The sequence below is a fragment of the Trachypithecus francoisi genome, unplaced genomic scaffold (assembly GCF_009764315.1).
Source record: "Trachypithecus francoisi isolate TF-2019V2 unplaced genomic scaffold, Tfra_2.0 Lachesis_group5, whole genome shotgun sequence".
NCBI lineage: Eukaryota > Metazoa > Chordata > Mammalia > Primates > Cercopithecidae > Trachypithecus > Trachypithecus francoisi.
This window is the reverse complement of record NW_022681470.1, coordinates 3,032,871-3,058,848: the sequence shown is the minus strand read 5'-3', so window position 1 is coordinate 3,058,848 and position 25,978 is coordinate 3,032,871. Positions and strand designations below refer to the sequence as shown.

Here is a 25,978-nt window from a genome sequence, read left to right as displayed (position 1 = left end):
TCAGAAAGAGTTTGGATTGGAGTGGTTCTTTCATAGCCAGATCTCATGTAGTAGGTCATTGATTTTGTTTCTTTGATTAATAGGACAATTCAGTTACAACCGATGGTATTGTAACCCTGTAACCCTCGAGAGGGTTTGCAGGGCTAAGGAAAAGTAAATTCCTGTTAACAAGCATCTTGGTGGCAAGCAAGATGGCACCTTGGTAAGAAGTTATCCATCAAAACTCAGCACTCCAAAGACCTGCATACCAGTGTGTGTGGGATAAACGGCACTCGGTCTAACAGGGAGGCTCCTTCTCTCTTAGAATCATCTACAATGGATATGATTGTAATTGTTGAAGAAGCTACAGCTGCTTCAACGGAGAGCAAGCCTAGCTCTTCTGTGTTTCAGAATTATAAAGATGCAGCTAAACAGAGATAACGGAAGTTGCTTTTGGAGAGCTATCTTGCAGACTGTCTTTGCACAAGATATTGACAAGAAATGTCTACACATTTCTTAGAGCCTCTTGAATCTTCAGCATCTACTTTTTTTTTTTTTTTTGCCTGACATATACCAAACACCCAACACATGGCTGTTCACATGAATGAATGAACAAATGAACTAGTAGACTAACAAAGAGGCAGCTCTTGATCCCCAAACATTGTGGAGCCAAAACCCTGTACTTTGACAATGATGACGATGCGAGAAAAGATTGTCATGTTTTAAGAATTAAACAAAATAGGCCAGGTGCGGCGGCTCACGCCTGTAATCCCAGTACTTTGGGAGGCTGAGGTGGGCGGATCACCTGAGGTTGGGAGTTCCAGATCAGCCTGGCCACCATGGAGAACCCTCATCTCTACTAAAAATACAAAAAAAAAAAAAAAAAAAATTAGCCAGGCACGGGGGCACATGCCTGTAAACCCAGCTACTCGGGAGGCTGAGGTAGGAGAATCGCTTGAATGTGGGAGGCGGAGGCTGCAGTGAGCCAAGATCACGCCACTGCACTCCAGCCTGGGCAAGAAGAACAAGACTCTGTCTCAAAAAAAAAAAAAGAAACAAAATAGAAAAGCAATGAAATGTTTTAAAGAAATGATTCTTACTTAAAAGACTTAAGAAAATTTATGTAGATACACGTGAGCAGTAGAAAAAGAATAGCTCAGATTTATTCCACAGACATGTTTTGAGCGTCTTTGTGTGCCAACCGTTGCATTGACCTTGGTATACAGTGATATACAGAGCAAACCAGCCCTAGAACTAGAGACCTGGGGCTTTTGTGTAGTGGGAGAAAATGACTTACTATTAAATGCATGATATGAACCAAAGCGGAGATACTGAGGGAAAAGATTGAGGCGCTGTAAAAGCATCCAGCCGAGGAAGCATAGGCTGGAAGAAGGCTTCTCGGAGGAAGTGAGGCTTGAACTTACATCTGCAGGAAAAGCAGGAGCGTTTCACATGGAGAGCAAAGGCCCCATGGCGGAAGGAGCAGGAGATGTGTTTGAAGACCTTGCCGGAGGCTGGAGCCCTGGAATGTGAAACTGAGGGCCAGGTAAATTAGCAGTTGCTGTAGCCAAATCATGGTCTGTTATTTCTGAAAGTTTGTAATCTCTGAAGAGGATACTAGGCATAAATACAAATGAGAACATGATCTTTTAGGTGGTGAGAGTCTATAGAGTAGGCATTTGGAGGGAAGCCGTCTCCCCATTGTGGAACCAGCAGAACAAAATCTAAAGAATGCACAAAAGAAACAACAACAACAAAAAAATGAGCTGTCAGGTTCTAAGGAGGGAGAGAGTGTGATGGGAAGCACACTATGAGAAATAAGAACATGGACCTGCCCCCGCCCTATCATAATACTGGCTGTGTCTGAAAAATGGAGCAGGAAAGGCAGCATGACTAGGAAAATGTGCAATTTTAATTTTACATACTATTTGGTTTCTTTTAGAAAATATTTTCTAAGATAAAAAATGCTAACATTTGTGAATGGTGGTAGTGGATACATGTGTATGTTTTATTGTTTGATTTTTTTTTCTATATATCACATTTTTTAATTAGAAGGGGAAGACTTTTTTTTTTAAATTAGAAGAGGAGCAGTTAGAGGAGGGAGGTAGGTGCTAGAAATGGTTTAGGAGTCAGGGTCCTACTCCTAGATACAAATTGGCTTGGGCAAATCGCTTCTCTGCTCTTCAGGTGTCTTATCTAAGGGGAAGAGCTCTGAAGATGATGATGTTGGAAATCTCTTCTAGTTCTAGAACATTCTGTGATCCTAATTTTTAAAAACGATGATTGAATAGTTCTATTTATAGGCTTGGGAATTCAGTGTCTCATGCCCACTAATCCCCGATTCTTTAAAAGAGAAACAATCTTGCTTGGCACAAGACAGCCAATAGCTCTCTAGTCAGGAAGCTCGTGCATGGAAATTCATCTGCCTGGTGACATTTTCGAAAGCTGTGAACCCACAGGTTGCTCACATCCCTTCTGGAGCAGATGTGGGAATCTGGACCCACCCAGAAAGCTGTGTCTCTGTGTCAGGCATCCTGCCATTGGCCACATGCGTTCCAGTGGCTTCTCTCTGGCTGTGCAGGGCATCTGCAGGACAGTTTATGCATAAGGAATCCCTTCCCTCCAAATGTTAGATGAGAAATACAGTAATGACAGGAAACAACACAGGCAGACTGGCTCGTTTCACATGTCACTGTGTGTCAAAAATCAGATGTGTATCTTAGATTCTTGGGGAAAAAAAAGTCCCATGAATTTGGGGGTTTTGTTTTGTCTTTGGACGTGGTCCAGGAGGCATGATGTGCCCCCAGGAGCTTCATCAATACTATTGAGTGGGGATGACGGTGTACATGTCATCAATACTATTGAGTGGGGATGACGGTGTACATTGTCATCAATACTATTGAGTGGGGATGACGGTGTACATGTCATCAATACTATTGAGTGGGGATGACGGTGTACATGTCATCAATACTATTGAGTGGGGATGACGGTGTACATTGTCATCAATACTATTGAGTGGGGATGACGGTGTACATGTCATCAATACTATTGAGTGGGGATGACGGTGTACATGTCATCAATACTATTGAGTGGGGATGACGGTGTACATGTCATCAATACTATTGAGTGGGGATGACGGTGTACATGTCATCAATACTATTGAGTGGGGATGACGGTGTACATGTCATCAATACTATTGAGTGGGGATGACGGTGTACATTGTCATCAATACTATTGAGTGGGGATGACGGTGTACATGTCATCAATACTATTGAGTGGGGATGACGGTGTACATGTCATCAATACTATTGAGTGGGGATGACGGTGTACATTGTCATCAATACTATTGAGTGGGAATGACGGTGTACATGTCATCAATACTATTGAGTGGGGATGACGGTGTACATGTCATCAATACTATTGAGTGGGGATGACGGTGTACATTGTCATCAATACTATAGAGTGGGGATGACGGTGTACATTGTCGCATCAGCTTTCCGGTTGTTTCAGCTGCGCCCTCCAGGCCGCCCCGTTCTGCGGGGACAGTAGCAGCCAGTGGACGGGAGCCCGCACCCCACAGCAGCAAAGGAAGCCCGAGGACAGGCTCTGCGGGCTCTCTGCTCAGTCAGCAGGAATGTCCTCTGGGCCAGCAGCTGCCTTTGCAGCCTCCTCTCCAGTTTCTCTCACTTGGGTCAAGTTTCCTTACAATGCGTTGAATGAATGAGAATAAGAAAGTGTGTGCTGGCAGAATTTCCGTTGAATAATGCCAAGGCTTTCCAAGTAAGAGCATGAATTTCAGTGGAGCAAAGTTCCCAGTCAATGGGACTCAGAGTAATGGCTATTCTACTAATAATGAAAAGTACAAATGTTTTTACTTTTAAAGGTTCACAAATGCGCTGCTCTTAGGGTTGGCTGGCCTACTCAGTTACAAAGTGGAAACTGTTCCGGATCTTTGCTTTATTGCGCTTGTATTTAGTAGGTGATTGGAAACATTTTCCACTTAGCATTTAAGGGTTTGAATAGACTGGTGCCTTTTTTTGAACTAAAGTTTCCTCTTTTTAAAAAAAACTAACATTTTTCTTTTTTTTGCAAGTAGACTGAAGATTTAAAGTAACAGGTTTTCCAAATACTTAGACTCTGCCTGCATAATTATTGTATTTGCCGTGGGGTTTAGCACTTTTCCAAAGTATATTTCTGGTTTTTTCTTTCTTTTTTTTGAGACGGAGTCTCGCTCTGTGGCCCAGGCTGGAGTGTAGTGGCACCATCTTGGCTCACTGCAAGCTCCACCTCCTGGGTTCACTCCATTCTCCTGCCTCAGCCTCCCGAGTAGCTGGGACTACAGGCGCTGCCACCACGCCTGGCTAGTTTTTTTGTATTTTTTTTTAGTAGAGACGGGGTTTCACCGTGTTAGCCAGGATGGTCTTGATCTCCTGACCTCGTGATGTGCCCGTCTCGGCCTCCCAGAGTGCTGGGATTGCAGGCTTGAGCCACTGCGCCCGGCCCCAAAGTATATTTCTACATAAGATCCTTGTTTTGCCCCAAAGTTTGGTTCTTCACAGCTTATTATGTAGATTTAGGCAAAATGGACCCAGCCCCTTCCACTAGAACTTTCATTATAAAGGCAATCATTTCAAATAAAACAAGCCATTTATCTTAATGAACCAGCAGGAAAATGAAGTCTGTTTAAATGATCTCAACCCTTCAAAAAAAATTGGTAATTCATTGTGGCTATATTTATTTTTCTTCGTTTCTGTATGTTGTCTGCTTTATTGACTTTCCACAGCAAATCACCACCACCGCCCCCCCACCAAATACTGTTGTATTTTGATTCCTTATGTTCTTTATTAGCAGGCTTACTTCTCCCTTAATAAAACTATGCCTTTGCCCCACTCCTCCCTTTCAGAGCATTCGGGGCTATTCTGGTAAGAAGTCAGCATTAGTTCATGTTACTGTTCTCATCTTGGGCTGCAAAGAGTGCATGGATAATGGTTCATGTTTTCCCCTCCAAATGGAGGGAAGACACAGACATAATTGAAACTTACAATGTCAGGGGATAATTTTATACCATTATTTTTAATGAAAACGGGGAAGTATCCTAGCTAAAATACTGGAAAACAGCCTTCTAGTAGCCCTAAGCACCCATGTGTAACTGAATGCAGGTGGGATGGAAACCTGTTCCCTCTTGCCTCCCTCCCCCAAATAGAGAGATGCTGTCAGTGATCAGGAAATGCAGTGAGCCACAGGTAATGAGCTCCGCATCCATTTTCTTTGTCAGATCTCCCAGCTGATGACAGAGAGTGGCCGGGAGGGACTGACAGAAGCAGTGCTGAACCGCTACAATGCAGACAAGCCTTCCGCCTGCAGCGTCCCAGCCTCCCAGGGCTCCTGCGTGACCAGCGAGACTTCCACAGGCACGTCGGTGGCCGCCTCCTTCTTTGCACGGTAGGAGAGCTGTTCAGATCCTTGGTTCTTTCCGATGAGCCCACCTGGTTAACCTCTCACATGGACTAGCTCAGCTGAAACACTAGGAGGAGTTTGAGGCCATTCTGTGACGTCATTCATTAAGACAGAGTTTTTCAACCCTGGCACTTTGACATCTTGGGCCAGCTAACTGTGGTGGGGGCTGTCCTGTGTGTTATAGGAGGGCTGCAGCATCCGTGGCCTGTACCCCTTGATGTGTGCCCATAGTACCCTCCTCATGTCGTGAATACCAAAAACGTCTGCAGACACTGTCGGAAACCCTGGGGTTGATCACCGCTGCTGTCTTGATGTGCAGCTCTACAGGTGGTCTTCATCAGCATAAGGGCTTCGTAGGGGCATCCTTCTGGTGGGGGTTTCCAGATTTATCTTCTCGTTATAGACATCGAACTGCTTAAAAGCTATTATAATGGATGGCAGGTTTTTTTCCCCTCTTCTTTTTTTTTTTTTTTTTTTTTTGAGATGGAGTCTCGCTCTGTCGCCCGGGCTGGAGTGCAGTGGCCGGATCTCAGCTCACTGCAAGCTCCGCCTCCCGGGTTTACGCCATTCTCCTGCCTCAGCCTCCGGAGTAGCTGGGACTACAGGCGCCACCACCTCGCCCGGCTATTTTTTTGTATTTTTTTTAGTAGAGACGGGGTTTCACAGTGTTAGCCAGGATGGTCTCGATCTCCTGACCTCGTGATCCGCCCATCTCGGCCTCCCAAAGTGCTGGGATTACAGGCTTGAGCCACCGCGCCCGGCCTTTTTTTTTTTTTTTTTTTTTTTTTGAGGCGGAGTCTCGCTCTGCCGCCCAGGCTGGAGTGCAGTGGCCGGATCTCAGCTCACTGCAAGCTCCGCCTCCCGGGTTCACGCCATTCTCCTGCCTCAGCCTCCCAAGTAGCTGGGACTACAGGCGCCCGCCATCTCGCCCGGCTAGTTTTTTGTATTTTTTAGTAGAGACGGGGTTTCACCATGTTAGCCAGGAGGGTCTCGATCTGCTGACCTCGTGATCCACCCGTCTCGGCCTCCCAAAGTGCTGGGATTACAGGCTTGAGCCACCGCGCCCGGCCTTTTCCCCTCTTCTTGAAAGATTAGCCAGAGCGTTATCAAATACTATCCAGCTAATCTTGGGAACTTTAAAAATACAAGAAACAAAAAAGAAAGGTATTTCAACAATGTTTTCTGCCTAATTTTAGCAACATGGCAGAGACGGGGCGGGAGACAAAGGACAGCTGAGCAGGAAGGGACTTCAGGAATTGTCTGGTTCCATCTCCTTATTTATGAACGAGGAAACCAAGGACCAGGAAGATTCAACTAGGAGTGAGTTTATAGCACAGCCAGAAATAGAAACCAGATTCCTCTACATTTTTCTGTATAACTCATGTTTTAATTTAATGCCTGGACCTGAACCTTAGAAAACTTTCTCCGCCTAAGATTTGCAAGCTCCTGAGTAAATAGCACATAGAATAAATACAATAGCATCAGATATGAAATCACAAGACCCTTTGGGTTCAAGTTGCAGTTCTGCCTCAGTTTCTCCATCTATAAAATGAGGATAATACCTACTCTGCAGGGTCACTCTGAAGACTAAAATAAGGTGATGATAAATTATAAAGTACTGTAGAAATGGTTACTACTATGTCAGTAAGAAGGAATATTGTGTGGCTTTGCTTGTCATCTTTATGAATGGTAACATCCAGAACACATATATGGGGAAGGGGCTCTGATTAGGACAGCGGCAAGGCAGAGGAGGACAGAGGGCTAAGACCTTGGATGATGGCACCCTAAAGGCAGCACACAGGGCTTGTTGGAAGACCGGCTTTGAGGGTCTTCACTGTACTTTGGTGCTGTGATTATTGTCCTATGAACACTTGGGACAACTTGAATGTGTGGGAAGTAACAGGAAATATGCACAGGCTGGCCACCCAACGGTGGGGACCATTGTGTTAGCCCTGTCTGGACACGAGTCTCTTTATTGTCCCAGACCATTAAGCAGGGAGTCCAAGCTCACTGGGAGGTCATGTCCATGCCGTTTAGGGAGAGAATGAAGAGAGGGAACAGTTATGAGGAGATGTCACAAGCACACAAGCTCCTAGGAGGTTATTAGAACATGTCCAAAGGAGGCTGACCGAGAAGCCATATGGCGTGGCAGGTTCAGTTTGGAGAAGAGAAGGACTCTGGGATACATCATGGATGCCCTCAGCTATCTCTCGGGCTATTGTATAAATGGAGACTTGGTTGGTTCGGTAGAGCAGCCAGGTATGTAGGCAAAGGCTGAATAACAAGGAGGAGACGGACCTCCCAGCTCAGAATGAAGAACTTGCAATTCCAGTGGCTTCGGGAGAGAGTGAGATTTGTGTCCCTAAGGGAGATCAGAGTTATGTTGATCTCGATCCTGGAGGGAAATTCAGTGCTGAGTTGGGAATTGACTCTGATGTGCCTTTCTAACCTGAAATTCTTTGAATGTGGAAAGTGTTCTGTTCAGTTCCATGCAGAGAATTTTACGGAAGGTTGACTGACTCCCAGAGTAACCCCGAAGAAGCTTTGAAGCAGGAAGAAATGAGAGGTGAGGGTTCCCAATGGGCAGAGTTTAAGGAGAACCTGAGTTCTTGGTGCAAGGAAACCAGCAGTGTCTTTGGAGCTGGGGAAAGGATGTGGAAATGAGATGGGCCTGGGAACCTCGTAGTGCTGGACAAGTGGTGTGCCTGAGGCCAGAGGTCAGGATATCAGGGGAGGATTTACAAACAAGCAAACACACAGCAGGGAAAGGAATGACAAATCACTAGTGAAAGCCTAGGGTGGAAGGGAGATACTGAGGCAAAACCTAAAAGGTATGGGCCAGTGATGTCAACTGGGTCAGGCCCTGCAGGTGATGCTAGCGGCACACAAAGACTCGAAACTCACTGCTTCAGAATGACAAGGGCTTGCAGTATGAGCTTTCCAAGAGCTGGAAAGGATCCCTGAGGCTCCCCAGATCTTCATTATTCCTTTCTGTGTAGTGAATGCTGATAGCACGTAGAGCTTCATGGTATAAGCATTAAAAGTACATGGTTTGTATTCAAAGAGTTTATAATGTACAGTGGGAAACAAGTGCCAGGTGAAAAAGAACAACCTTTCTATGGATTTCCCCCCACTCTTTACGCGTGACCATAGTTTGCCCTGTTACCCTCATCATTACTGATGAGAACTATTGTTAGCTGGGCTTTCCCACCTGCCAACGAGGGAGGCAGCATACTCATAACCGCCCTGTCACTGAGGGCACCCAAAGCAGCAGTGTGAATGACTGGCTCCGGGCCCATACTGTCAAGAGACAGAACCAGGGATGTATCTGACATTTAGATCCCCAGATGTCCCTGTGATGAGCCAAAACCTGCCCAGCTTATGCTGTCAGTACACTGACTTCAAAGAGCCTTTTGGTTTTAGCTGAAGCAAAGCTGTCTAAGTTGATGGTAATGACAGCTTTTGATAAGTGTCTGTCCTCGTACGGGTTTGGGGGCAGAGTCAGCTCCTACACCTCCAAACTGTGCTCACCACTTTCAACTCTTCCTGCTTGACTGCAATGGAGACATAGTCCTCTGAGTCTGCAGGGCCCTGGAACTCTCCTGCAGCTCCAAGTCACAAGGGTGGCCTGCTCTCAGAAAGCTGTCCTGGGCTGGGTGTGGTGGCTCACCCCAGTACTTTGGGAGACCAAAGTGGATGGATCACTTGAGGCCAGGAGTTCAAGACCAGCCTGGCCAATATAGTGAGACCCCATCTCTACTAAAAATACAAAAATTAGCTGGGCATGGTGATGCACGTCTGTAATCCCAGCTACTTGGGAGGCTGAGACATGAGAATTACTTTATTAGGGAGGTGTAGGTTGCGGTGAGCCGAGATGGTGCCCCTGCAGTCCACCCTGGGCAACAGAGTGGGACTCAGTCTCAAGAAAGAAAGAAAGACAGAAAGAGAGGAGAGAAAGAGAGAGAGAGAGAGGGAGGGAGGGAGGGAGGGAGGGAGGGAGGAGGGAGGGAGGGAAGGAAGGAAGGAAGGAAGGAAGGAAGGAAGGAAGGAAGGAAATAAGGAAGGAAAGAAGGAAGGAGCGAAGGCGAAGCAGCTGTGCTGAGGGCCATTTCATTTTATATGGGAGGGATGGCATTTGCCGAATTTGTGGCCAATGTGGCTGGTGTATATCGAGCACTGAGTGGGCATTACTCACTATTAACTACCTCTTCATATTCAGCCTCCCTTCATCTCACAGTAACCCTGTGAGGCAGAGCCTATCATTTTCTCTGTTTTATGGATAAAGAAGATGGTTCCCCGAGTTACTGACCCAGAGCCACATAGCCGGGAGTGGCGGAGTGGGAAATCCATCCTCATTTCCTCTCACTTGAGACCCCATGTTCCTATTCTCTGTGCTAACCAGACACAGTAAGACACTTTATTATAGGGTTTTTTTTTTTCTCACCATAATCATGAACTGATGATTGCTTATAAAACAGATTTGAAACTAGTAGGCCCTGCAATTTGTTTGAGAAAATGAGTAGAACAACAATAACAAAAACAACAGAAAAACCCCTAATTTGTTGAGGGTCGCAGATGTCCACTTTTCTCTGTGATATTAATTTTTATTTAAAATGTATTTATTTTTATTTTAAAATCTTTTTTTGAGACAGAATCTCACTCTGTTACCCAGGCTGGAGTGTGGTGACATAATCACAGCTCACTGCAGCCTCAGCCTCCCAGGCTCAAGTGATCCTCCCACTTCAGCCTCCTGAGTAGCTGGGGCCACAGGAATGTACCACGGTGCCCAGCTCATTTATTTTTATTTTTTGAAGAGGTGGGGTCTCCCTATGTTTGTTGCCCACGCTGGTCTTGAACACTTGGGCTCAAGCAGTCCTCCCACCTTGGTCTCTTATAGTGCTGGGATTATAGTCATGAGCCACTGCACCTCGCCTAAACTTTATTCATTTATTTATTTTTGAGATGGAGTCTCACTCACTCTGTTTCCCAGGCTGGAATGCAGTGGCACGATCTTAGCTCACTGCAACCTCTGCCTCCCAGGTTCAAGCGATTCTGCCTCAGCCTCCTGAGTAAGATTACAGGTGTGCACCACCACGCCCAGCTAATTTTTGTATTTTTAGTAGAGATGGGGTTTCATCATGTTGGCCAAGCTGGTCTTCAACTCCTGACCTCAAGTGATCCATCTGCCTTGGCCCCCACAAAGTGCTGAGTACTGTTTTGATTGACTAATAAACATTGTATATATTTATGGAGTAAAATATGTTTTGAAATACGTACATATTGTGGAATTAGCCTTTATTCTTAAATGTTTACTTTCTAGAACTATGGGTGGAGGTGTGGGTGGACCTTGTTACATTTCAAATTCAATGCCTATAAAATAAGAATTTCAATTTTGAATAAGCAGTGTGTGGTCTGTGCTGGTCCACACACAGTTACTGGTCTGTGATAAGTATAGAAATTGAGAGGAAGCGTTTAGAAACATCTGCTGATGGAATAATTTTCTGTCTGTTGAATCTAAGAATAAAAAGTCAGGGCTTGCATTTTGTGTGTAACTAGAAGTAAAAGAAAAAGTGGTCCTTCACCCAGATAGTTTGAGATGCACCGCTATAGCAAACGACGGAGCGTAAAGCACCTGTTTTGTGCTTCTCTTCCTCTCACGGTTGTCTTTTAACAGTCAGCATCTTAGTAGCTGTCTTTGCTTCAGAATTTCAGTTACCCCCCCCTTTTTTTTTGAGAAAAAACACTGTTTCTGGAAAAAATAGTAATGGCCACCCAGAAAAGAGATAGAAACAATTGATCATCAAGTTGGTTAACTATTATGTGCTGGCTTTGAACATCAAGAACATTTCAAACGAGGGACTTTTTTTTTTTTTTTGCATGATTTTCACATTAATAGAAAATGATGAAGTAGGATATGATTAGATTTTCCCATTTGCTGATGGTTCACTTTGAATAAAGATTTACTTAATGATGTACTTTACTTTATAAAGTATGAAGTGCATGAAACCCAGTAAAAACTCTCGGGTGAAACCCTAGCTTTGTAGGTTGAGGCAGTGGAACTTTCATTTATATTTGAAGAGCAGTTAGTGGATTCTGGATTATGCATAGAATTGAACCCTGAAACAGAAAATGAATCTTTTGGGTGACCTCATATCTTTGCATTGATTTTCTTTGCCATATAACCATTAAAACTCGTGTTTTGTTTTGTTTTTTTGTTGTTGTTTTGTGTTTTTTTTGAGACAGCGTCTCACTCTGTCACCCAGGCTGGAGTGCTGTGGCGCGATCTCAGCTCACTGCAAGCTCCGCCTCCCAGGTTCACGCTGTTCTCCTGCCTCAACCTCTCCCGCGTAGCTGGGACTACATGTGCCCCCCACCAAGCCCAGCTAATTTTTTGTATTTTTAGTAGAGACGGGGTTTCACCGTGTTAGCCAGGATGGTCTCGATCTCCTGACCTTGTGATCTGCCCGCCTCAGCCTCCCACAGTGCTGGGATTCCAGGCGTGAGCCGCTGCGCCCGGCCGTGTTTTTTCATTCATGGAGAAAATTAGCTTCTGGAGAAGTTTCATCTACATTCAGAGCAAGAGTTTGAAAAATGGTGAAAATGGACAAAGACACTGTCCAGCTTCCGCAGAGCAGGCGTGGCCAGTTCCACGGCATTGGCGAGCAGAGACTCCCAGTTCTGTCTTCAGACGGCACTTCTAAATTGTCATGTTTTTGGTGTTCAGCTTTTATGTTCAGTTGACAGCCTTTCTACCCAATTCAAATCAAATTTCCAAGTAAAATTATATTAAGGGCTTTTTTTTATTATCCATGATTTTATTTAAATTTCCCTAATATAAACAAATGCCTTTCCCTTCTGTTATCACAGGTTCTGATGACTTCAGATCAGAACTTACTCACTATCTTCAAATCCTTTATTCTGTTTTTTCTCAATATTGACTCTGTCACATTAGTTAGAGCTTCTCCCTCCCTCTCCCCCTTCCCCTCCCTCCCTTCTCCCTCCCTTCTTTCCTCCCTTCCTGTTTTTCCATCTGCTCTTGAAGATTCCTACCTTTACACAGTGTTTTCCTGTTGACGAAAAATATGTCTATCCTGGGTCTGGAATTTTCTGGATAAATGTTGGTGTTCATCTCCCTACAGCGTCACTGTCATTCATTTCTCTGGGGTCCCTGTTGTCTGCTTTCTCTTCCTCACTTGCCAAGCTGTCCCTCACTTTCTCCCACTGACTCCTCTGACTCCTTGCCGTCGGCCCAAACGCATTCCTTCCTCAGGATGTGACTGTGTTTCTGTCCATCTCAATCTCTTGTGCGGTATCTTCCATCGTTGTTTTTGAATGGCTCCCTGTATTACCTAAACAGCATTCTTCAAGCCTCTTGAGCATGTCACTGACTGTTGTGTGACTTATCTGACCAGTATTCCCTTGGGTCCAGAGGTTGGCGTGGTGTTAAACCAAGCCCCGCTCAGGTCCTGGGGTCAGGGCTAGGCTGAGCAGAGAGGACCGACCCCTGGCTCCCAGGCCCTGCCTTCAGGACTACGTGGCTTCTCTTGGTAGTTCCCTGTGGGGCCTGTTCTTCGTGCTGTGTATCCTCATGTGACCATATGGAGAGCTGTTACTGGTCTGATTACCATTATTGCCACATTCTCGCTGACAAGCAACTCAAGATAGTGCCTTGCTGTGATGCTTTCAGCAAATGCTTTTCATATATAATCTTGATCTAGGCGGAGGAAAAATTGAGCTGGGTGTCTGCGATCCAACTCCTAGGCGTCAATTGACTTTGGAGAGACAGGGCACAGTTTCTGCCTCCAGTTTCACAGCTTGGAACAGTTAATGTCCAGCACTGTTTCCATTATGACAGAATGATGCCTTTACAAAAACAAACAGGCCAGGCGCGGTGGCTCACACCTGGAATCTCAGCACTTTAGGAGGCCGAGGCAGGCAGATCACCTGAGGTTGGGAGTTTTGAGACCAGCCTGACCAACATGGAGAAACCCCCTCTCTACTAAAAATACAGAATCAGCTGGGCGTGGTGACGGGCGTCTGTAATCCCAGCTACTTGGGAGGCTGAGGCAGGAGAATCGCATGAACCTGGGAGGCAGAGGTCGCAGTGAGCCGAGATCACGCCACTGCACTCCAGCCTGGGCAACAAGAGCAAAACTGTCTCAAAACAAACAAACAAACAAAAAACCCTTTTAGGAGCTCAGATTGTACAACTTCACTGTATTATGATTTTTTTTTTCTGTTTCTTGTTTTCTTTTCACTGAAGCATATTTTGCTTACCCTTAGCTCCTTGTACTTGCCACGGTCCCATTCTGACTTGGTGTCTGTTCTGTCCTCCTTCCCCCAGTGGATCCCTTCGTTCTCACATTCCAGCTCTCGGTCTGCCTATTCCAGGACTTCCCATGGAAGCAGGGCTACCACTGAGCTTCCTGTGGGACACTTGTGGTCAGGGCCAACATGCATAATTGTGTCGTCTATTCACAGAACCAGGGCGCCCAATTGTAGGCGTGAGTGGGGCTTAAATCCGTCCAACCCTGTACCAGCCTGGTGGGGGCACCTCCTCTGGGGCTCTTCTCTCCTCCTTGGACGCAGGTAATGTCTGGGCTCATGTTGCCCTGGCCGGCCCTGCCTCCTTCACTGGTGGCCAAGTAGTGCCAGGGCTTAGATCTTTGAAGGGCTGAACTGGAAGGCAAACCTCTGCCCTCTGGGATTCCTATTTATTTATTTACTTACTTATTTATTTATTCATTTATTCCTGACAGGTCGTAGCTTTACTCTGCTTAGAAAATACTCCATTGCTTTCTTGGAAAAGAAGGGACTCTCACTCATGTATATTGATGAAGTGAATTTTTAGGAATCATAGTTCTATGAATATGGTTTCACTTTAACTCACCTCATGAAAGGAAAACATTAAGAAGCAACTATGGGTGTACTTAGTACCATCTGATTTCAGGGGCCCTAGAAAACAGTCTCAGGCATTTGCTGTGTGAAGCCGAACCTGCTTAGTTGCTTATGAAACAGCGAAAGCACGGAAGGAAAAGTGGCCGTAATTTAACATCTACACTGTTTACCCTTGTGCTAAAAACATGCCTAAAACACCTCAAATAGATAACCCTAACATCCAACCCCAGCAACCCCCGACTGTTCTGTTGTGGGGGGTACAGACCGTAACAGAAGTGGCATTCATGGCTTGGCGTACACCACTCCGAGTTGGTGAGCTACGCTAAAGAAAACGGCCAGTGTTTGCGGCCCCTTCCCGTCTTCTGCTGCAGGGAATGTGGTCAAATGGGGCATTTTCTGATTAAACAAGTCCTTTGTCTGACTGGTGGCTGGTTGGGGTGTTGGCAATTGGCTCCCAACATCTGGGAATCATTTCCACAGCTTTGCCTAGGTTGAAAACTCAATTCATGTCTTGGTGTGAATGTCTGAAGGGAAAGCAATTTCAACAAGCCTCAAAATTCCCAGGGATTCTTGTAAGATACTCTCAGGTTTAAGGATTCTAGTTCTTACTGCACATTTTGCATTTTTTTTTTTTAATTGGTGCTGTGGTGGGGGCGGGGGTGGGGGTGGGGGGCAGTGGTTAAGGGAGAAGGATATTGAATAAGCACATAGAAAGCTGGAGAAGCCCAGGCTTGAATTCTCAGCCAGATACTGACATTCTGACTTGAGGCAAGTAACTTAACCTTGCTAAGCTTCCGTTGCTTCTGTTAAATGGAGATCATCATATCTTCTTTATAGGATTATGGAGAGGATTAAATGAAAATGTGATAGTAGTTGGTAAACTTCATCTGTAAATCCTACAGATAATGCGAAGATGGCACTCGCTATAAAAAGGATGGCGTTCTGTCCTCAGTGAATTCTTCACATTGTCTTTTGAGTAGATGACTTTTCGTTGCCACCTTTATAGGCTGTTTAGATGGCCCTTTGTCATCTGTCTAATGACTGTCCAGGCCTTCTGTGGCAGTTGTATAGATCTGGTATCACGTCTCTAAGAACAAAAACCACCTACAGAAGTCACTGAAGAGCAATTCGCCCTTAAATCTTACCTGTTATGAATTAGATGCCATTGGTGATTGAAAATATCAGTGACCCATACAGAGAGAGAAACCTGCCCTCAAGTAGCTGCGTTGTAGCAGAGCTCCAGGTAGGTCACTATTCACCTCTACATCTTTTGAAGAGGTTTCATTTTTTTGTTGGTTTTTGTTTTGTTTTGTTTGTTTTAAGATGCAGTCTCGCTCTGTCTCCCAGCCCGGATTGCAGTGGTACGATCTCGGCTCACTGCAACCTCCACCTCCTGGGTTCAAGCAATTCTTCCACCTCAGCCTCCCAAGTAGCTGGGATTACAGGCACCTGCCACCACACCCGGCTAATTTCTATATTTTTTAGTAGACATGGGGTTTTGCCATGTTGGCCAGGCTGGTCTTGAACACCGGACCTCAGGTGATCTGCCCTCCTCGGCCTCCCAAAGTGCTGGGATTACAAGCGTGAGCCTCCGCGCCCAGCCTTGTTGTTATTTTATAGCCCTAGAAAAACTGGTCCCAAACAATATGGAAGAGACTGAAGGGAAAAAAGAAGATGGGGAGGGGCTTTAAGAATTCTGTTCCCGTAGAACTTTGTGACTCACTCAAGGGCAACAAGCTGGAATTGTCACGATACTGACAGTGGACATTAACGAAAACAGTGAATAAAAGTAAAAGGGGAAGTGTTCTTTCTTTGTGCGTACCCTCATGATCTGAATTGGGGGCTGAAGAGGGAGGATGGGTGACATGGAGTAGATTCAGAAAAAGCAGCGTAGAAAACCTGTGAACTGAAGGAGAGGCCCGATGGATGAGGAGAGGATGCAATTTTATCTAGCATACGTTGCGTAAATGTGTTTCCTGGTCTACACTTCTAGCACCACCCTCATACAGCACCTCTATAGCATGCTTCCTTCCTTCAGCACTGACTCATTTAAAACTCATCATGGCCAGCCAGGTGGTGCCGTGGCTCACAGTTTGTAATCCCAGTACTTTGAGAGACTGAGGTGGGAGGATTGCTTGAGGCCAGGAGTTCAAGACCAGCCTGGGTAACATAGCAAGACCCTGTATCTGGAAAAAAATTTAAAAAGCAACCAAGTGCAGTGGCACATACCTGTAATCCTAGCTACTTGGGAGGCTTGGGCAGGAGGATAGCTTGAGCCTGGGAGGTTGAGGCTGCAGTGAGCTATGATCTTACCAGTGCACTCTAGCCTAGGCGACAGAGTGAGACCCTTCTCTTAGAAAAAAAAAAAAATGATAATAGCCTACATTTTTGAGGGTTTCTTATATGCCACACGCTATTCTGAGTTCTTGACACACATTTAATCTTAAGAAGCCCCCATGAGTTGGCCGTGTTTTTATCCCATTGTTTAGACGTGGAAACTGAAGCACTAACCTGACCAAGTTCAAACAGCTAGTAGGCAATGCGCAGGTATGCGAGCCAGGTATCTGATTCCAGAGGCCACAAACCAGAATATAAGCTCCAAATATAAGGTGGGGACATTTGTGTCTTTGTTCTTGGCTGAAGTTCCAGCACCTAAAAGAACACTCAAGAAATGTTTGTTGAATAACTCAATGATGCTCTTAGCCACCATGTTCTCCTGCCTCCAAACCCAAGATGGGTTGCAATGGATAGGGGCCATTAAATACATAGTCTCAATGCATGATCTCAATGTAAGACCAAAGTAGAGAATGGGTGCAAAGTGCACCACAGAAGCATAGGGGAAGCATTTGGACCAACTACTCTTTTTTTTTTTTTTTTTTGAGACGGAGTCTCACCTTGTCGCCCAGGCTGGAGTGCAGTGACACAATTTCGGCTCACTGCAACCTCCACCTGCTGGGTTCAAGCAGTTCTCTTGCCTCAGCCTCCCAAGCAGCTAGGACTGCAGGTGCCTGCCACCATGCCCAGCTGATTTTTTTTTTTGAGACGGAGTCTCACACTGTCACCCAGGCTGGAGTGCAGTGGTGTAATCTCGGCTCACTGCAGCCTCCGCCTCCTGGCTTCAAGCAATTTTCCTGCCTCAGCCTCCCAAGTAGCTAGCGTTACAGGCGTCCGCCACCACACCCAGCTCATTTTTTGTATTTTTAGTAGAGATGGGGTTTCACTATGTTGGCCAGGCTGGTCTCAAACTCCTGACCTTGTGATCTACCCACCTCAGCCTCCCAAAGTGCTGGGATTACAGGCGTGAGGCACCGTGCCTAGCCAATTTTTGTATTTTTAGTAGAGACAGGGTTTCACCATACTGGCCAGGCTGGTCTTGAACTCCTGACCTTGTGTTCCACCCACCTTGGCCTCCCAAATTGCTGGGATTACAGGCATGAGCCACCGCACCTGGCCTGACCAACTACTCTTTATGCTTCTAATTTTGTTAGTTACTAAAATATTGCTTCCAGTCTCATGCAGTAAAAGCAAAAGGTTTTTCAGTGACTTACAAGACTCTATGCACACCGTCTGTCCCCTGCCCTCTTCCTCTGCCACACTCCTGCTTGCTTACTCTGCTCTAGGAGTATTGACCTCCTTGCTTTTCCTCTAAAAGTGCCAAGGCCATTCCTTCTCCCTAGGCTTTGTTCTTCTGCTTGGCTTAACCAGCCCTTCCTTCAGATCTTTGCTCAAATGCCACTTTCTTGGTAAGGCTCTCCGTGACCTCCCTGTTTAAAATTACAATAATCCCACCTGTGCACCCCTCCCTCCCACATGGTACCTGCTACATTAGGAATATTTGTTGAATGAATGAATCTCAGACAAATGGGAGATGGGCAGATACGTTTCCAGATTGTCCTGCATTGAAGTGCTTGGAGAAGTTTGTATATTTTCCCACTCAGTTCACACCACATGCTCAGGAATTAAAGGGTTCTTTTAGCTTTCAGATGTTTTGGGGGAATAGCCTTGTAACAAAGCATGATAAAAAGCAGCATTGGGAAACTGAGATTCTTATTACAGTGGGAGTACCTGGCTGTCATTTCAAGATGAGGATTTGTTGAGGGATGGAACAAGGGATGTTGCCTGGGACAATAAACCAAAGAAAGAGTTAAAACAGAGAAAAGAGTTATTAGTTACAGGACTAGCACAAACAAAGTGGGGCTCTCCATCTTTTTCCTGTCTCGTTGAAAACCCATCTTTTCCTCCCTTGAATAAACTTCTTTGCTTTCTGTCCCCCTGCTTTGATTTATTATTTTAATTCTATAGCTGTCTTAGTGAAGTATGTAAAGCATTTGGGGATAAAATCATGTGGAAGACATTATAGAAACTAAAGATGTAGGATATTATGTGGCGTTGGGTAGAGGCTCGGCGTGCGTGTGTATCACACGGTTGATGAAAACACCGATCTGTCCAGGGCTGTTGTCTATCAGCTGTATAAGAAACTGGCTCCTTGTTGAGGATACAGGAAGGAGGAATGTAAGGAGGACTGCCGGAATAATTCGGTTAGAATTAGGTAAAACCAGGGCATAGAGAGGTCTGGTTGACATCCCTACTTTTTATACTGAGAGATGTCCCTGAAGGTGAGGTTTTTATTTTCTTGCCTGTAAAAGGAAAATAATGAATGTTTCTATTTCTTCTGTCCTATTACTCTGTGACGAATGTGTCTTTTATTTTTATCTGATTTCACAAGAACAGAAACTGAGTCTAATTGCCCTCCACCATACTGAGCATCATGCCTGGTACATAGTAGGAGATTAATAAATCGATGTTGAAAGAATGAATCAACCATGCTTGAAAACTTAGATCTCTCTTGCTTTTCAAGAGAGTCAAATATTTAAAAGAAGCCATGGAGCCATGTGCGGCTGCTCATGCCTGTAATCCCAGCAATTTCGGAGGCCAAGGTGGGTGGATCACGAGGTCGGGAGTTCAAGGCCAGCCTGGCCAACATAGTGAAGCCCCATCACTACTAAAAGTCCAAAAAAAAAAAAAAAAGAATTAACCGGGCATGGTGTTGGGCACCTGTAGCCTCAGCTACTTGGAAGGCTGAGGCAGGAGAATCCATTGAACCGGGGAGGTGGAGGTTGCAGTGAGTCAAGATCACACCACTGCACTCCAGCCTGGGTGACACAGCAAGACTCTGGACTTTGTCTCAAAAAAAAAAAAAAAAAAGAAGAAGAAGAAGAAGAAGAAGTAAGAAGTTACGGGATTGTGCTTGCAAGCAGCACAATTTATTGTGTAGCTTCAGAGTTTTCATCATTCCAAGTATTAGTGATAAAAATAATTCTGAAGGATAAATGGCATATTTTCCATTGTTGATTTCAACACGGTTAGACTCAGCAGTGCACTATTTCTGATAATCATCTATCATTTTACTCAGCATATGCAAAAATGATCTTAGCATCACATTGTAATTAGATGCTTTTTTTTCTGGCACCTGGTGTGCTTGTTCATGAAGTGCACTGAAATTTGGGAAATAGGATTTCAAGAGCCTAGAAATAATAGCCCATGTCGTTTTCTTGGCATTCTTCAAAACCAAAGCCTTAAGAGTCCATGGTTTGTCCTTTTAAACCCCAGCAATGGAAAGAAAGGGCCTTGGCAGTGACAAAGAGTGAGAAATTCTCTTGGGGGTCTGCAGTGAAAAGGGATGTAATCAGTACCAGGCAAGACACTTTGAATTTTTTTAAAAAATGAACAAATATAAACTATTACTCAAAATTTCTTTCCAGTCTTTTTGGTGCTTCAGAATATCAATGTGGCTCATTTTTCTCTAATAAATTTCCATTTATTATCATAGTCATCTCTTCGGCGCTCAATCTTTGGTGCTCAATCAAAGTGGCAAGGTGGTATTTGTGGAGAAAACAGAATATTTTTTAACATGGCTATCCTGAATTTTAGAAGCACTTACGAGGGATGAAAAAACTGTTCTGAAGTTCTTATGCATACTCTTAACACCTAAAGGTGTTTAACAATAAAAATAATACCTTTGTTTCGACCTTTGAGGAACTCCCAAGTATCAGGTTAAAAATTGGGAGAGGTAGTGGAAGAGAGTCAGTGATTCCAGTGTTTCAGAAAGTCTGACCTGGCCAGGATCCAGCTGGGCTGCAAAAACCTCCTTTCTTTCCCTGTCTCTGCAGCTCCATCACTCACCACTCTCTCCAAGTCCCTTGGGAATACGCAGGGAGAACCTAGTGGCCATAGCAGATACTGCTGGTCCCCCTCTTCCCCCATCCCTTGTCACCTCATCATTCACTTGCACAAAACCTTATGGTTCTCAAGGCCCAGCACCTGTGACTCTGCCCAAGGGAGCCGCTTGTACCCACACAGGGGGCAAGCCAGTGCCAGGACGTTAATGCCTCTTGGGAGCAGGCCCGGGTAAGACTGGCAGGAGTTGGTGCTTAAGAACACAAACTGTGGTATCTTCCTTCCTTCCCTTCTCCCTTCCTCACTGTCTTATGGCTGTTACCTAGAGTTGCCTCCCAGTTAACCTACCAGCACCCTCATCCTTGTACAAGGATACATCTGAGGGAACTTGGTATACGATATTGGAAGTATATCCTCTTTCGTCCATCCATCCATCCATCCATCCATTCATCCGTCCATCTCTCCATCCATCCATCCATCCATCCATCTATCCATTCATCCATCCATCCCTCCATCCATCCATCCATCCATCTCTCCATCCATCCATCCATCCATCCCTCCATCCATCCATCCATCCATCTCTCCATCCATCCATCCACCCACCCACCCATCCAACAAGCATTTGGTAAGCTCATGCTGTGTGCCAGGTATTGTGTTAGGCACTGAGGAGAGCAAGAGGACAGCCACCACCTTCAGGGAGCTCTCAGTCCAGCAGGACAGCCAGTCCCAGGATAAGACAGTGAGAAAGGACATGGAGGTTCAGGACAGAAAAATTCGTAAAGCCATCCAGTATTGCTCTCCCGGTGCCTTCAAGTTGTTTACTAATTAAAGGTGGCTTTCCAGTGCCTATTATTATCAGAAATGGTCTTACTGGTTCACTTGCTTACTAGTCTATTGCCTGTCCTCTTTCCTAGAATGTAAGATCCATGGAAAGAGGTACTTGTCTAGCTTATTCCATTGTTGCTTCCTCAACTCTTAGAACAGGGACCAGGCTGGTGCATGATAAACATTTGGTGAGTGCCTCTCGTAGTCATTAAGGCTCTGCTGTGGAAAGTTTGTCAGTTTCCTCCTGTTCCTCCTGGAGGAAGCTCATCCGTGTTGAAATACATGGAAGTTCCACTCTGGAAGCAGTGTTTCCAGTGCACTGTGGAAGCCTCTGCTCAGGACAGGAGGGAGAGCAAGTGTGCTGCCCACCCTGGACCCGAGGTGGCCACTTCCTGCTAGCCACTGCTCCTTGGGAACAAAGGACACTTGCCCAAGTGTGTCCCTAAGGTTGGGACATCAGTCCTAAGGCTTTAAGACGTAAGTCCCTAAGGCTTTAGCATCAAGAATTATTCAACTGAAAGGAGTTGGCCAGACCCAGTGGCTCACGCCTATAAATCTCAGCACTTTGGGAGGCCAAGGTGGGCAGATCACAAGGTCAGGAGTTTGGGACCAGCCTGGCCAACGTAGCGAAACCCTGTCTCTACTAAAAATACAAAAATTAGCCGGGTGTGATGGTACGTGCCTGTAATCCCAGCGACTCAGAAGGCTGAGGCAGGAGAATCTCTTAAACCTGGGAGGTAGAGGTTGCAGTGAGCTGAGTCTAGGCAACACAGTGAGACTTTGTCTCAATAAAAAAAATAAAAAAGAGAGAGTTTTCTTCTAAATAGCTTGTTGAGTTTCTCAATTTTCTTTGTACACTGAATTCTAAACTCTCAGTTGGGAGAGACACTCCTTGCAGTCTCCTTCTTCTGCCACCTGGGCTTGCTTGATGCTGAGTGATGAACCACCCAAGTGCCTACACAACCCCCTGGTTGTCAGCAGTGGCAGTGGAAAGGAGAGTTTGAATTTGGAATGTGGACATTTTGTAAACAGGCTCAGAGAGGTAACTGTCCACCATCCTCCCCACTGTGGTGTGCAAACCTAAAGAGCTCACTCATGTGATCGTGGGGGTCGGCAAGTCCAAAATCGGCATGGCTAGCAATTCCAGCAGGAGTTGATGTTGCAACCTTGAGTCCAGAGTCCAGAGTCCAATCAGTTAAGGCCTTCAACTGATTGGATGAGGCCCACCCACACGAATGGAAGGTCATCTGCTTTTCTCAGAGTCTACTGACTTTAAGTGTTAATATCATCTAGTAAATACCTTCACAACAACATCTAGACTAGTATTTGACCAAACAACTGGACACCATAGCCTAGCCAAGTTGACACATAAAATTCACCACCTCAAGAATCAGCACTAGATTTAACATGAAAACAACTTGTATTTAGTGCAGTTTATCGAGCGCATATTGAGACTGGCTGAGGTTCTTCCTGGAACTTGTTTCTTTCTCTCGCTCTTTTTTTTTTTTTTTTTTTTTTTTTGAGACAGAGTCTCACTCTGTCGCCCAGGCTGGAGTGCAGTGGTGCAGTCTCAGCTCACTGCAACCTCCATCTCCTGGGTTCAAGCAATTCTTCTGCCTCAGCCTCCTGAGTAGCTGGGATTACAGGCACGTGCCACCATGCCTGGCTAATTTTTGTAATTTTACTAGAGATGGGGTTTCACCATGTTGCCCAGGCTGGTCTCAAACTGATGGCCTCAAGTGATCTGCCAGCCTTGGCCTCCCAAAGTGTTGGGATTACAGGCGTGAGCCACCGCACCTGGCCCCTGGAACGTATTTGTTAGTATTCAGGCTACTGAGGTGTTGCATCTGCAGACTCCCGGGTGGTGCTCACCCATTCTCTCCTCTGCCAAGCTTCCTTCTTCCATCCCTTGTTCCTCAGTGTCCCCACCTGTTAACATGTTGAATGTAATCCCCGTGTCTTTTGGATAAATCAGAGAATCCCACATCATTTATTACTTAGGATCCTGAGCATTCGGTTTTAGCTTTCACACTAAAGATAGAGAAAGTAAAAATAGATACCATTAATCTTTACGCTTCTCCTGTGGTGCAGATTGCCAACCATAGTCTGAAAGATCTGTGGCGGATTTATTACTTTGCATGTTCTTTATTTCCTTTAAACCCGGGCATGTGAGGAACGTTGATTTATGGAGCCTAGATCATGCTTGGCTGGGGAGTGGGAGGAGGGAAGCAAAATGTTGTTCAAGCTGCAGTAAATTTAAACATCACTAGTATTTCTTTACACATGCAGGGGGAGCAATCCTAACTTAAGTCTATTGTTACAAGAGCTCATAAATTAAAAATAACAAGACTATTTCCTATACACCTGGAGCTTCAAAATTACATGCCATTAATTCTGTGATCGCCCCTTTCACAAAAGAGCCATTGAGGGTGACAACTCAAACAAGATCTCCACCACAGCCGTGAAGTCCACACAGTGATTCACTCGTGTCTTTGACCTTCTTCAAGATAAGGAAGTGACTTGTCTGAAACAGAGAATCTAAGAATGTAGCCCCATTATATTTTTTTCTCCAACTTTTCTCTCTCATTACTCTCTTCTCTCTCCTCTCTCTTTCTTGTTTTATTTTTTCTAATTTTACATAAATTTTAAAACAAATCTAACAGCATCAGAAGACCAAAACACAGGAAAGTCTTCTTGACTTTCCACTATGTTCTGAGCCATAAATCCTGCCGCGTGCTCAAATAATATACCCCAGCTGGGCTGGTGGATGAATTTGGTGAGCCTTTTAAATGTTTTAGCACCTGGACACCACAGAGCTCCCAAGAGTGAGGAAATTATGTCTCCTCCTGTCCCCCACAGACTGCTTTTCACCTGGGCCATGTAGCTGCTGTGTGCCGCTTTACAGAGGTTGAGACTGAGCAGTCCTGGAGGATAAAGAAAGTTCTTAAGAAGTACAGTCACAACTTCAAGTCTTCATGTATTTTACTTCTTTTGAGAACTACCGTTACTTTTTTTGACAAAATGCATAAAGGAGAAAGAGAGGATATACTTTATTTTGATGTTTAGAGAACCTTAAAAGTGTCATGCCAGAAGGGGGGGAATTGAGTTTTCACTCTTATACCACCCAGAACTTTCACTCCTAGGTATATACCAAAGAAAAATGAAATGAAGGACTTTGTTCATGTTGAGACTTGCCTGTGAATGTTCGTGGCACTGTTATTCAGCAAAGCCCCCAAAATGGCAACTTCCCAAATATCCACCAACTGGTAAATGAGTAGACAGAACATGGATGTCCGTTCAGTGAGGCGCTTTTCAGAATCCTCCAACGACTGCCACACAACATGACTGAATCTTAAATAATGATGGCGTTCAGTGAGGCGCTTTTCAGAATCCTCCAACGACTGCTACACACAACATGACTGAATCTTAAATAATGATGGTAAGTGAAGGAACCCAGATCCCACCTCTACCGATGGATGTCTACATAGGCTCTGATTTCCTCTCGGTGCAGGATAAACAGTAGAAACGAATAGAGTGATAGGAAACGTATCAGTGGTGGATGGGAAGTGAGGGTGGGAGGGAGGAACCGATTACAAAGGGGTGTGAGGAAATGTTTGGGGATAATGGATTTGTTTATGATCTTGATTGTGATGGTATCACAGGTGTCATGCCTATGATAAAACTCATCGAAGTGTGCAGTTTATTAGATATCAGTTACATTTCACTAAAGCCAATAAATGATGGCCAGCCATGGTGGCTCACACCTGTGATCCCAGAACGTTGGCAGGCCGAGGCAGGAAGATCACTTGGGTCCAGGAGTTTGAGACCAGCCTGGGCAACATAGCGAGACCCTGTCTCTACAAAAAAATTTAAAAATTAGCCAGACATAGTGGCATGTGCCTGTAGTCCTAGCTGCTCTGGAGGCTGAGGTGGGAGGATTGATTGAGCCCAGGAGGTTGAGGCTGCAGTGAGCCATGATTGTACCACTGTACTTGAGCCTGGGTGAAGGAACAATACCCTGTCTCAAAAAAAAAAAAAAAAAAAAAGATAATAAATGAATTTTGTTGGGATTAGAGAAAATGTTTTGAGATGGGGCGAGAATTGTGGTAAGTGGTGGTTTTCCTCTGGAAGGAAAAGTGTTAATAATAGGAATCCCTATGAAACGATATTGGATTTGGCCTCATTTACTTTTTTTCCCCCCAAGGGCTAGAGATTAGAAAGTACCATGCGAAACCTCCAAATTGGTACACAAATCTAAATTATTTTAGGTAATAAAAAATTATCAAAGTCAAATAAACGGGAAGGAATGAGCAGAGGAGCTTTAATGAGAGCAAGGACAGACATTTTGGGTAAAATAATTCAAATTGTTCTTATGAGATGATAGACTTGTAGACTTGGAGAAACTGTTTATAATTGAGGAAGGGGATTTAAGGACTTTGTTGCCAGAAGATCCAGCCTGACGTCGCCAGGAATAACTGAAGGTGTTGGACGCCATCGGGAAGAATATTGAAACAGAGTGGAAGGTACCATCTTACTCTGGGACAAAGGGAACATTTCTTTCAACCTAGAAGTTCCTATAAAGTTCTGACAGGCCGGGCGCCGTGGCTCACGCCTGTAATCCCAGCATTTGGGAGGCCGAGGC

General features: G+C 45.0%; 1 protein-coding gene across 1 annotated transcript in view; it reads left to right on the top strand.

The window, feature by feature from the left end:
• KIF26B (kinesin family member 26B) overlaps window positions 1-25,978 on the top strand; it is a 552,553-nt gene that overhangs the window by 256,195 nt on the left and 270,380 nt on the right. Inside the window, exon 4 of the mRNA XM_033196023.1 lies at window positions 5,255-5,421. Coding sequence (XP_033051914.1) covers window positions 5,255-5,421 — 167 coding nt within the window. The remainder of the gene's footprint in view (window positions 1-5,254; window positions 5,422-25,978) is intronic.